The sequence below is a fragment of the Vitis vinifera genome, chromosome 11 (assembly GCF_030704535.1).
Source record: "Vitis vinifera cultivar Pinot Noir 40024 chromosome 11, ASM3070453v1".
Classification (NCBI taxonomy): Eukaryota; Viridiplantae; Streptophyta; class Magnoliopsida; order Vitales; family Vitaceae; genus Vitis; species Vitis vinifera.
The window spans coordinates 15,297,792-15,311,745 of record NC_081815.1 but is presented as its reverse complement, the minus strand read 5'-3'; the positions used below and the strand labels follow the sequence as shown (position 1 = coordinate 15,311,745).

Genomic DNA, 13,954 nt, shown 5'->3' with positions numbered 1-13,954 from the left:
GACCTAAATATTATAATACTTTTATATGCATATGAAACATTTAGAAGGTATCAGAACTGAAGCATGTACATTTCTGTGATCATATTTGTCAAATTCAAGAGCTTCATCTTTGCACTTAAAACTACTCATACTCAAATTTTATACTGACCTACATAAAAAAAATGCAAATTCTCTTAGAACCTATTTTATAGATGACAAATTTTATGCTTAAGAAATATTAGAAGACAGTCTGACCCTAGATCAATTAAAAGTTATCTTAAATTCAAGTAAAAGTTTCAATTTAGAAAATGAAAAACGTTTCAGCCAAAATCACATTTTTCTATATAGGCTGCAATCTTCAGGAAGGTATTGCTCCTTCCGGCATGAAGTCATGATTAAAAGGAATCCACAACCTGTTACTGATGATTGATGAGAACAAGACGTCAGGAACTGAATCCTGATTCTGCATGACCAGAATCAACTAACAAAATTCAAAATCTTTTCATGTAAAAAAAACAATCTTTTTTTTTCACGAGATCATCTTGTGAAGGATAATTGTTCATTTAGATCATTAAGTCTTTTGGGTTATAACCTTAATATTGTTTTATCTTCTCCAGCTTTTCCACCCCAGTTCACACAAAGTTGAAAATGATCTTTGGGCTTTGACATCACCAAACATTCAGAAGCATGAAGAAGATTAAAGCATACAACAGCCTACACTGAAACCTGTATTTCTTAGAAGGGAAAACAAAAAAAATACCCCCTAGTGAGTTACAATACACAGAAAGCTAGAACTTCCCAGAGGAACTCAAAAGCCAAAGCAAAATTTCACCAAAAATCCCCCCTACAGTGCTTTTGTAGCATAACATCTCTTGCTGTCTAAGCAAAAATTGCTCACACCTATATATAAGCATTGGACTCTGGTTTTAATTTCAACAGATCAGTATACTAGACCCAGTGATATTTGACTTGGCCATAATTAATCTAGTTACTCAATAAGTAGATCAAAATGTCAAAAGAACCCACCGATCATATTCGATATTTTCCATAGGAGATACCGTTAAGTTGTTTGCATTTTCCAAAGCCAACAGGTAAGCAATTCCAGTCTGTTAAACATGCAAGTATAAATAACACAAAAATTCCTGAAATTAAAAAGATAGTAAAGTCTCAAAAATGGCTACATACAGTAAAAAAGTGGAAATTAAACAACATACTGATTGATGAAAACCCATCATGCAACCGTTAAGACAAAATGTTTACAATAACTTTTAACATAATTGTTTACAGTTTGATATTTAATATGTTTACTAAGTAAATTTTTAACATAATCATTATTACAATTTTCCCAGATTCAGAACCTCTAGTTCAAATCCTAATCAAAGAAATCTTACATAACATGTTGATAGCATTCAGAATTTTGTTTCACTGCCATATAAAACTTCAAAACTCACCCCTCATCCTAGTGTCAATACCTACTACTGCAGCTTTGTTAATAATGTATTTCACTTTAGTTAACATTTCTGAAATTAAACCCTACAAATTAATATTATGCTAAAGCATTGAATAAAAAGGAATCCCTTAATTAAAGATTTATTGTTTAAAACTTTCAATATTTTTTTAGTATTGTTATGTTTAACCCATGATCCAGGGCTGATTATGTGAATATAATTGACCCATAATCCTAAGCTGATTGTGTATGATTAATAGATTCCTTGTGAATATAATGGGACCATGACTGATAGATTCCTTCTGAATATAATTGAACCATGATCCTAGATTGAATATGTTTCCTTTGATATAGGGGTTTACCATCTATGTGAACTTTTTCCCTGTACATACTTACATAGGAAAATACACTGGTGTATGATCTTTCTCTGTTTGTCTCTCAACTCTCTTCTCTTTCTTTGCTCAGTTTGATATTATTTTCTTAACATCAAAGCAGTTCTGATTTTGAGTAGTTTTCTGCCTGGTTTGTTTCTTTTTCTCCTAAAACTCAATTTTGGCACCTTCACTTTTGTTTTCAATTTCTCTTTCTTTTATCCTTGAAATCATTCTGAAAATTGGAGTTAATGGAAAGTGAAATTCAGATTCTCTTCAAACTGTTAGTATGAAGCTAACCAGTGCCAACTATGTCTGTTGGCCATATGTGATGAAGAAGTTGCTCACAGGATCTTATATCTGGAGCTATATGGGGCTAAAAAAAAAACCTACAAATTCTGAAGTAGATTATTATGCAGTATGGTTTTCCAATAGGGAGGTAAAAAATTCCTAAATTATCACTTGGATTAGTAACTCTGTGGAGCAATCTATTAGAGTCACTTAGTCCTGATATTTGTATTCTGTGCATGAAGCATGCGGAATCAATTGATCACCTTTTCCTTCATTGTTCCTTGATAATTGGGTTGTGGCACATATTATTTCAGTTAGCTAAGACGGATTGAGTCCCCCTGAGGAGCATCTTTGACATGATGTCCATCAAATTTAATGGTTTTGGTTCATCTAAGAGGGCAATAGTTTTGTGACAAGCTACGAGCATCGCTCTAATTCGGGTTGTGTGGTGGGAAAGAAACGAGAGGATTTTTGTGGATAAAGCAAGGAATTCAGAGTATCTTTGGGATTCTATTGTTTTCCTTGCTTCTCTTTGGGCTTTCTGTTCCAAGGTTTTTAAGGGGACTCCCCTTAATGTGTTACAACTTGATTGGTTAGCGGTGTGTACTCCATAAGGAATGGTCCATTATAGAGAGTTCGCTTGTTTTACAGTGTAATTTCTTGTAGTTTAGTTTTCTTTGGCGGGAGGATTTCTCATCCTTCTTATTGTACTTCTTTTTTTCTATCAATATATCTCTATGCCGTTTCCAATCAAAAAAAAAAAAAATCTATTAGAGTCACTTGGCTAAATTCCCTACAGCCAAGGAAATTTGGGATTATTTAATTAGGTTGTATTGTCAAAATGTTGGAAGTTAGCTGGAGCTGAAAGTTAGGAGTTTATAGTTTCTTTTTTCTGTTTAATAAAATTCAGATTTTAAATTTGAATTGTTTAAGATAGGGAAATTTGTTTGTTTCCGTATTTTTAGGAGTTAGTTGTTTTGTTTTGTTAGCTAATGTAGTTGAGAAATTTGTGGCAAATTTCAAATTTCAGTCTATTTATTTGATATAATCAGTTTCAAATTTCAATTTTCAAAAAAAAGAGAAATCTTTCCATTTCAAAATTTTCATGGTATCAAAGCTTTGGTGTAATCAAAGTTTCTGATGGTGAAAACTGCTATGGTCGGAGCTGGCAGAGGCTCGGCAACTACAGGGAATGCAATAGAGAGCATTCAAAACGACTCTGCTGCATTATCTAATGAAGCAGAACACTCTTGTGCTGTTTCATCAAATTCTCTTCAATTGACTGTGAACAAGTTGAATGGAAAAAACTACTTGGAATGGGCTTAGACGGTGAAGCTCGTAATTGACGGAAAGGGGAAGCTTGGTCACTTGACTGGTGAGGTGAAAAAACCAGTAAACAATGATCCACATCTGAAGAGTTGGAGATCTGAAAACTCCTTGGTAATAGCATGGCTCATCAACTCAATGGAGTCGAGTATTGGAAAGCCATTTCTGTTCATTCCAATAGCAAAAGAAGTGTGGGATGCTATTTGTGACACTTAATCGGATTTTGGTGCAACGGAAGGTTTGTTTCAAAACGAAACAGAAAAACACTCGAAAACAAACACCAAGATCATAATAGGATCTGAAAATTAGAGAATAATTCTGAAAAATTATATTGAACTCCTCTCTAACAATTACAATGAGCCTTTAAATAATGTTTGTAATGCAAAAATAAAGGAAATAATTGAAATAGGAAATTAGAATTAGGAAACCAAGGTAATTGGAAACTAGGAAAACTAGGAAAGAAATAAGAAACTAATGATGAACCTACAATAGAAACTAATAATGTAGAAAATAGAAACTAATGATGTAGGAAACTAAAAATAAAAACTAATGGAAATAGAAACTAATCTAAAATAAAAACTAATCTAAAATAGAAACTAATGATGTAGGAAGCTAAAAATAGAAACTAATGATGATTGTGTGATGCATCAATCCCCTCCACTTGAAGAAAACTCGTCCTCGAGTTTTGTGGCTACAAAGAAAACTCATCTGGGGGAAAGTATTCAAAGATATCAACAACGTTGAAAGTATTGGAAATGTTCATATGAGCTAGAAGATCAATCTTGTAAGCATTATCTCCAATCTTCTGAAGAACGCGGAAAGGACCAATTTTCTTGTCTTTAAGTTTATTGTACGTGCCGGTAGGAAAAAGATTTTTGCGGAGATGGACCATTACTAGATCACTTTCATTGAACAACTTAAGGCGTCAATGTCAATCTGCAACAGTTTTGTAACAAAGATTAGCCTCTTCTAAATTCTTCTTCACTTCTTGATGAATCTGTTGAATACACTCTGCGAACTCCTCAGCGTTAGGATTGACATCATGAGAAAGGGGAAGACGAATCAAATCCACTGTATGCCTTGAAACACTAGTGTAGACAACTTCAAAAGGAGTCTTCTTAGTAGAATGATTAGGCCTACTATTAAAAGCAAACTCAATTTGTGGAAGGGCAACATCCCATTGCTTTGGTTTATCTCCACTAACAGATCATATCATATTGCCAAGAGTGCGATTAGCCACTTCAGTTTGCCAAATGGTCTAGGGATGGCTCGTGCTACTATACTTCAAAGAAATGTCAAATAATTTCCTTAGAGTTCTCCAAAAATGACTAAGGAATTTCACATTCCTATTTGAAGTTATTGAACGAGGAACGCCATGCAGGCGAACAATTTCACGGAAAAATAAATTGGCCACATAAGAAGTGTTCGAAGTCTTTTTACAATGAAGGAAGTGAACCATCTTAGAAAACCAGTCAACTACAACCAAAACATAATCAACTCCACATTGAGTTCTTAGGAGGCCAAGAACAAAATCCAAAGTTAAATCTTTCCAAATTGTCTCTAGAATAGGTAAAGGAGTATAAAGACCGGTATTTTGAACTTGTCCCTTGGCTTTTTGACACACTAGGCAACTCTAAACAAAACGGCCAACATCCCGTTTGAGTTGGAGCCAATAAAATCTCTCCTCTACCAAGCTGATTGTTTTATCTCGGCCAACATGTCCTCCTAGTTCGCCAAAATGCAATTCCCTAATCAAATGTTCACACAAAGAAGAACGACGGATACATTATTGTGTACCTTGAAATAAAAATCCATCCTGAACAAGAAGGTCAGTAACAAATTCCTTATTGTTGCCTTGCGCCCATGTGCCACCAAAATCCTCATCAATAGCACAAGTATCCTTCAAATAATCAAACCCCACCACCTTAGTACTAATTGTAGCTAGTAAAGAGGCTCGTCGACTCAATGCATCAGCTACTTTATTTTGTTGGCCAGATTTATGTTTGATAACAAAAGTGAACTTCTATAAAAAGGCAATCCATCGAGCATGCATTCGATTCGTTGTCTTATGAGAATTGATGAACTTTAAAGCTTGATGATCCATAAATGGCACAAACTCTTGATGAAACAAATAATGCTCCCAATGCTTTAAGGCCCAAACAACTGTATAAAATTCAAGCTCATAAGCGGACCACTTTTGTCGAGGTTCACTAACCTTTTCACTAAAAAATTCCACTAGGTGACCCTCTTGAGATAAGACAGCCCCAATTCCCATAACCGATGCATCACATTCAACCTTAAACACTGTCTCAAAATTAGGGAGTGCACAACTTTGCTTTTATCGATTCAAAGTTGTCTTCTTGCACGTTGCCCCATTGGAACTGGCCTTTCTTCAAACAATTGGTAATGGGCGCCATGATTGTACTAAATCCTCGAATAAAATGCCTGTAAAAAGTAACTAAATCATGGAAACTTTGCACTTCACGCACAGTTTTAGGAGCTGGCCATTCCCAAATAGCCATTACCTTCGTCTCATCAACTTGAATACCATCCTTTCCCACTATAAATCCAAGGAATAAAAGATGGCTAGTCATAAAGCTACACTTCTTAAGATTGATACATAATTTATTAGCTTGTAAGGCTAAGAGAACTTTATTGAGATGTGATAAGTGCTCTTCCTCGTCCTTGCTGTAGATGAGAATATCATCAAAATAAACCACCACAAATTTTCCAATAAATGAACAAAGAACCTGATTCATCAATCACATGAAAGTGCTTGGTGCATTTGATAGCCCAAATGGCATCACTAGCCATTTATAAAGGCCATCTTTAGTCTTGAAAGCCATCTTCGAATACGAATTTGGTGATAGCCACTTCGTAAATCAAGTTTGGTAAACACCACAGCACCTTCTAACCTGTCAAGCATGTCATTAAGACGTGGGATAGGAAAGCAATACTTGACCATTATTTTGTCGATAGCACGGTTGTCCACACACATGCACCAACTACTGTCCTTCTTTGCAGTGAGTAAAGTTGGGACTGCACAAGGACTCATGCTCTCACGAATCAAGCCTTTATCAAGCAACTTGTTAAGTTGTCACTGCAACTCTTCATGCTCAGTTAGACTCATACGATAATGTGGCAAGTTAGGCAAACTAGTTCCAGGTACTAAGTCGATGTGGTGTTGAATATTTTGCATAGGAGGTAACTCATTAGGTAATTCATTGGGAGATAAATCAGGAAAATCAGCAAGTACCTCTTGAACCTTGGTGGGGATATCAATAGTTGCTTCAAATTGACCCTTAACCACCAATGCTACAACAAAATTTGGCTCCTTGGCTTGCTTAAAGAAATCTAGGCCTGTTATGTTGGTGAATAGCAGCTTATCTTTCTTAGTAATCGAATTGTTTTCTGACGATTGAGACTATGGCATCAAAACAATCTTCTTGTCAAACCACCAAAAAACAAAAGTATTATCTTAACCCTTATAAGTGGCATCAACATCATAGTGCCACGGCCTCCCCAATAAAATATGACAAGCGTCCATATCCACCACGTCACATACGATCTCATCTTTGTAATACTTTCCAATCGATAAAGGAACTTTGCAAACTTCTAGCACTTCAACTTCCAGGCCCTTCTTAATCCATGCAATCGTGTACAAAGAAGGATGTTTCTCAGTCTTCAAATTTAGTGCTTTCACCAAAGCCTTGGAAACAACATTCTCGCTAGTTTTACTGTCAATGATCATTTTGCACACTTTATCACGAATAGTGCATCGAGTCTAGAATATTTTATGTTGTTGAGAGTCGTCCAACTTTTTTGGGGTAAGCAAAAGTCGTTAGACAATGCACGCCACTTCTTCTCCCACATCTCCTTCTGCAAACTCAGCACCCTTGTAGATATCTGATAGGCCTCCTATACGTTATGTGTATAATAGAAAAGGGAAGAGGAATATACTGCCACCTGGCAATTAGTTGTAACAGCCTTAGTGTAGGCTAGGTCACAGTTGGATACAGGCTGGGGATGGTTTAAATAGGAAAAGAGGGGGAATTACAGAGGGGGGAATATTGTGGATCTGGTATGGGAGTGATAGCCTCTCGAATAGCTATCTGAGGACCAGTTGGGACTCTTGTTTCTTGAAATTCTTGAAATTCAATAATAATTCTCCATTAGATACCTATCAATTTGGTATCAGAGCATCGATCCAGATGGCTCAGAAAAGGAATGAAGTTCGGGTGGATTGTCTAGAGAAGGAAGTTGGAGAAATCAGAGAGGAGATGCAGCGCTTACCAGGAATGGAAAAGACGGTGATGGACCTTGCCCAGAATGTAATGTGAGTTCTGTAGTCGCTGAAAGAGACACAGAAGGCAATGGCGGCGTTATCATCGGAGCGGGACACGACGACTGCTGCTCAACGAGAAGATCGTGCAGGATGGATCCCTGGAGTTGGGGAACCTAGTGAGGGGGGGGGGGGGGGGGGGGGGGGGGGGGATGGCGTCGGATGAGACGAGGTGAGGCGGAAATGGAGAATGGCGCAGCAGCCGACAAGTGGAGATGCCTATATTTACGGGAGAGAACCCAAACGGCTGGATCTTTCGGGCCGATTGATACTTCGCGACGTACAGACTCACGGAAGAAGAGAAATTAGTCGTCGCCGGGATGAGTTTAGAGGGGGACGCACTCTCTTGGTACCAGTGGACTGATTCGAGGGAGGCGTTTGGGAGTTGGGAAAATTTGAAGAGGCGGTTGTTGCTTCACTTTCGTCCGACTCAAGAAGGAAGCCTTTGTAAGCAGCTTCTGGCAGTGCGACAACAAGGGACAGTGGCAGCATACTAGCGGGAATTCGAGATTTTGGCGACTCCATTGAAAGGGATTTTAGATGAGGTAATGGAAAGCACGTTTATGAATGGGCTGCTTCCTGAGATCCAGGCTGAGCTACATCTTCTGCAACCATATAGGTTGGGCCACTTGATGGAAATGGCCCAACAGGTTGAAGATAGGAATTTAGCCATGAGAGTGGCCCGTGAACCAATGGCCCAAAGAGCACCAAAATGTTGTCATCTGCAAATCGAGGTGATTGGAAGATTGGGGAAAATTTTCAAACTAGGGCAGTGGCTGTCAGCAAGAAGACGATGAGCTAGCGACGTGAGATTCCAATAAAGAGACTGACGGAATCGGAGCTTCAAGCCCATAGAGAGAAGGGGCTCTGTTTTAAGTGTGAAGAAAAGTTCTCCCCTGGTCATCGCTCTAAGAAAGAATTACGGGTTTTATTGGTGCACGAAGATGAGGAGGAAAACGATAACCAGTTTGACGGCAGAGCAACCGAAGAACCCGCACTCATCGAGCTGAAAGACGCTGTGGAATTATCTCTAAATTCCGTGGTCGGTTTAACTACGCCGGGAACTATGAAGATCAAAAGGACAATCGGGTCAAAAGAGGTAACCATCCTTGTAGACAGTGGGGCTACCCACAATTTTTTATCCCTTGAATTGGTTCAACAATTAACACTTCCATTAACTACAACAACTAGTTACGGGGTGATGATGGGAACCGGGATATCCGTGAAAGGGAAGGGCATTTGTAGAGGAGTTTGTATTTCGATGCAGGGGCTCACCGTAGTGGAAGACTTTCTTCCACTTGAATTAGGCAACACTGATGTGATTCTAGGAATGCCTTGGTTGCGGACTTTAGGAGATGTGAAAGTAAACTGGAAGATGCTAACAATGAAGATCAAAATGGGGAAGGCAGTGATAGTGTTAAAGGGAGACCCGAGCCTTAGTCGAACTGAGGTATCTCTTAAAGCAATGGCTAGAGCACTGCAGCACCATAGCCAAGGGGTATGGGTGGAACTCTGTCAGACTTCCACCACTTCGGATTTGAGTGAAGGAGTACAAGAGGTCCCGAAAACAGTTAAAGAAGTATTAGCTCAACATCAGCAAATTTTTAGGCCAATAACAGGGTTACCACCAAGTCGTGATATTGACCATGCCATTCAATTAATTCCGGGAGCATCTCCGATTAATGTCCGACCCTACCGATATCCACATATTCTAAAGAATGAAATAGAGAGATTGGTGCAAGAGATGCTTGAGGCAGGGATTGTTCGGCCTAGCTTAAGCCCATTTTCTAGTCCAATGTTGTTGGTGAAAAAAAAAGATGGAGGATAGAGGTTTTGTATAGATTACCGTGCCCTCAACAAAGTTACAGTCCCGAATCGGTTCCCCATTCTGGTGATTGATGAGTTACTTGACGAACTTCATGGCGCGACCATTTTTTCGAAACTAGATCTCAAATCGGGCTACCACCAAATTCGAGTCCGGCAACAAGACATCCACAAAACGGCATTTCGCACCCATGAAGGTCACTACGAGTTCTTGGTGATGCCTTTTGGGCTAACCAATGCACCAACGACTTTCCAATCGTTAATGAACCGTATATTTCGACCACAGCTTCGGAAATTTGTGCTCGTATTTTTTTATGACATATTGGTCTACAGCAAAGACTTGAAGGAGCATTGTGACCATTTGCAAAGTGTGTTGTGGCGAACCATCAACTGCACGTCAATGGAAAGAAATGTTTCTTTGCTAAACCACAATTGGAATACTTGGGCCATTTGGTTTTTGCCAAGGGGGTTACTGCTGATCCCAACAAGATTTCAACCATGATAGAGTGGCCCACACCCAAATCCCTTAAAGAATTATGAGGATTTCTCATATTGATTGGATACTACCGTCGATTTGTAGAGGGATATGGAGCTATTTCTTGGCCTCTCACTCAGCAACTCAAAAAAGATGCTTTTAATTGGAACCTAGAGGCTGAGGCAGCCTTCCAAAAATTGAAAACAACTATGACAACAATTCCTGTTTTGGCTTTGCCCAACTTCAGTCAACTCTTCATTGTAGAGACAGATGCCTCGGGGTATGGTTTGGGTGCCGTTTTGATGCAAAGTCATAGACCAGTAGCTTATTTTAGCCAAGTCCTCTCAGCAAGGGAGTGACAAAAGTCCATATATGAAAGAGAGTTAATGGCTATTGTCTTAGTAGTTCAGAAGTGGCGTCATTACCTGCTTGATCGCCACTTTATTGTGCGAACGGATCAAAGTAGCTTGAAGTTTCTACTAGAGCAAAGAATAGTGAATGAGTCGTACCAAAAGTGGGCCGCAAAGCTGTTTGGGTATGATTTTGAAATTCAGTTTCAGCCGGGATTGGAGAATAAAGCAGTTGACGTCTTATCTCGCATCCCCATTTCTATGGAGTTAGCTGCCCTCATGGTTCCCAGTCGCATAGACACTTCGTTGATCAGTTCACAAGTTGAAGCTGACCCGTACCTTGCTAAGATTCAACAGAGGCGGCTGGTTGATCCGGATGCTTATCCTAGGTATTCCTTGGACCATGGCATTCTCCTCTACAAGGGACGCCTAGTCCTTCCCAAGGCCTCACCCCTTGTTCTAACACTTCTTCAAGAGGGCCATGCTAGTGTGGTTGGAGGGCATTTTGGGTTCCTGCGGACTTACAAACGACTCACAAGAGATTTCTTTTGGGTTGGCATGAAAAATGACATCAAAGAGTTTGTGGAAAAGTGTCTAGTATGCCAACAAAATAAGGCCCTAACTTTGTCACCTGCTGGGTTACTACAACCACTGCCTATTCCAGACAAAATATGGGACGATGTGACGATGGACTTTATTGAGGGGCTTCCTAAGTCTAAGGGTTATAACTCTATTTTAGTTGTTGTGGATTGATTGAGCAAATATGCTCACTTCTCACTGCTCAGGCATCCTTTCATAGCTCAAACGGTGGTTGTTGTCTTTGTTCGGGATGTTATCAAATTACATGGATTTCCTCGTTCCATTATTAGTGATCGTGACAAAGTATTTCTTAGCCGATTTTGGACGGAGCTATTTCGGTTGCAGGGTACTTCTCTCTGCCATAGTACCACATATCATCCGCAAACGGATGGACAAACGGAAGTGGTCAACCGTTGTGTGGAGACATACCTTCGATGTTTTTCATATAACAAGCCTAGATGTTGGTCTACATGGATTTCATGGGCAGAATACTGGTATAATACCACATTCCACTCCTCCACTAACACAACACCGTTTCAAGCAGTTTACGGGCGAGACCCACCACCGTTGATACGTTTTGGATCAGATTCCACCTCTGTTCTGGCAGTGGATCAGTTATTGCAAGAGCGTGATCTAATTTTAAATGAATTGAAGGATCATCTCTGCTATGCCCAATCCAAAATGAAGTCATCTGCAGATGCTCATCGTCGTGCAGTTCAATTTGAAGTTGGGGATTTGGTCTATATAAAGCTTCGTCCATATCGTCTTCATTCCCTTGCCAAGCGACCAAATGAGAAGCTCTCCCCACTATATTTTGGCCCTTACAAAGTGGTGCAACAAATTGGTCCAATGGCATACAGGTTAGAGCTTCCTTCTTCGACAACTATTCATCCAGTGTTTCATGTTTCCCAGCTCAAGCGGGCTCTTGGTTCAGCTGATTTATGTCAGCCACTTTCCCCTATTCTTGCTGAGGATTTGGAATGGCTTGTGGAGCCTGATCAGGTCTTAGATATTCGCCAGTCTCCTAATAACAATCAACCTGGTATTGAAGTACTTATTCAGTGGAAAGGACTTCCTCAGTTTGAAGCTTCATGGGAATCAGTTGACACAATTAAAGAGCACTTTCCTGACTTCCACCTTGAGGACAAGGTGTCTCTCATTGAGGGGGGTAATGATAAGCCTCCTATATGTTATGTGTATAATAGAAAAGGGAAAAGGAATATACTGCCACCTAGCAATTAGTTGTAACAGCCTTAGTGTAGGCTAGGTCACAGTTGGATACGGGTTGGGGATGGTTTAAATAGGAAAAGAAGGGGAATTACAGAGGGGGGAATATTGTGATCTGGTAAGGGAGTGATAGCCTCTCGAATAACTATCTGAGGACCAGTTGGGACTCTTGTTTCTTGAAATTCTTGAAATTCAATAATAATTCTCCATTAGATACCTATCAATATCTTCCTCAAGAACCTATTCCTCTTCATTGCCACCTTCTTCTACAAAGTTAACAAATCGTCTATTCGTGCAATTATTTGAAAAATGGTCTGGTTGGTTGCACCAGAAACACTTCCCTAGATTTGGACACGCATAAGGGTCATTATTGATTCATTGTTGTCATTGGTTTCAACCTTTAGTATTAGATCGAATAGGGGTTAAAGTTCCACTTCAATTCTGCGTCAAATTTTGAGTTGAAGGGGCATCTTTATTGCTATTATCATTGCTACCTGAAGTTGTTGACCCCTTTGGAGCAGAAGAAGCTTCTTGGGTTGGTCGACGAAAGTTACCCTAAGTGTGCACTGTGGACCTATTGATTTGACTTTCCACTTTCATCACCAAGTTAACTGCATCTATCATGGTCTAAACCCCTTGAAAAGCCAGTCGATCTTGAATGACTAGCTTTAGGCCCTAATATAACGAGCAATTAATTGATCCTTTGTCTCAGACAAATTAACTCGGGCATTTAATCAATAAAATTCCTCCGTGTATTCGTTCGCAGTCCGGTTGGCTTGTTGACAATTTTGATATCACTGGTATAAAAATTGTTCATAATCCAAAGGGAGAAATCATCCTTGTAATAACCGTTTCATCTTAGGCCAAGTACGAACACATTGTTTTCCTTGTCGTTGACGATTATATTGAAGTTGTTCCCACCATGCAGAAGCTCCACCTTTCAACTCATTTTTTTTTTTTTTTGATAGGAAACCACACATGAATATATTGATAGAAAAAGAAGTACAAAAGGAGGATGAGGAATCCTCCCGCCAAAAGTAAAACTTAACAACACGAAAAAATAACAATATACTAGGTCGTCCCATTGGAACTATTGGAACTACACACTACTAGCCAATCAAGTTGTAATACGTTAAGGGGGATGCCCTTAAAACCCGTTGAACAAAAAGTCCAAAAGGATGCAAGGAAATGAATGGAGACCTTTCAACTTATATGCCACAAGCTTCACTTGATTTTCTTCTGAAATATTCGAATAGTTGGTTGTTCCTTCTAAGCTACAACCTAGCACAAAGAGCAAGCATAGTACAAGAGCCGCCATTCATGAATGTAGTTTCTTTCATCGGAAAGGTCATAGGAAGGAAGACTCAATGTTCCAAACTATTGAAAAAAAATTCAAATTCTTGGGCAGCAACATCCTTGCAAGATGAGTGGGGATCATGAATGTAGTTTCTTTCATCGGAAAGGTCATAGGAAGGAAGACTCAATGTTCCAAACTATTGAAAAAAAATTCAAATTCTTGGGCAGCAACATCCTTGCAAGATGAGTGGGGATCATCACACTGCAGTTATAGCATCACCTGCCAACAAAAATCCAAACCAGCTCCCACATTGACTTTATTGTTGAACAACTACAAAAGCACCTCTCTACACTTGGTGTGTCTTCTTAATATCTTTCACTATAGGTTTGTCCTTATAAACTCCATGTGTATCTTGATCTACTTGAGTGACCCAGTTTATCTGTTTC

The 13,954-nt window shown here is 39.2% G+C and overlaps 1 protein-coding gene across 1 annotated transcript in view; it reads right to left on the bottom strand.

Moving 5' to 3' along the window:
* LOC100261773 (galacturonokinase) overlaps positions 1-13,954 on the bottom strand; it is a 59,868-nt gene that overhangs the window by 9,661 nt on the left and 36,253 nt on the right. Inside the window, exon 7 of the mRNA XM_002264492.4 lies at positions 1,006-1,085. Within this exon, the coding sequence (XP_002264528.1) occupies positions 1,006-1,085 (80 nt within the window). The remainder of the gene's footprint in view (positions 1-1,005; positions 1,086-13,954) is intronic.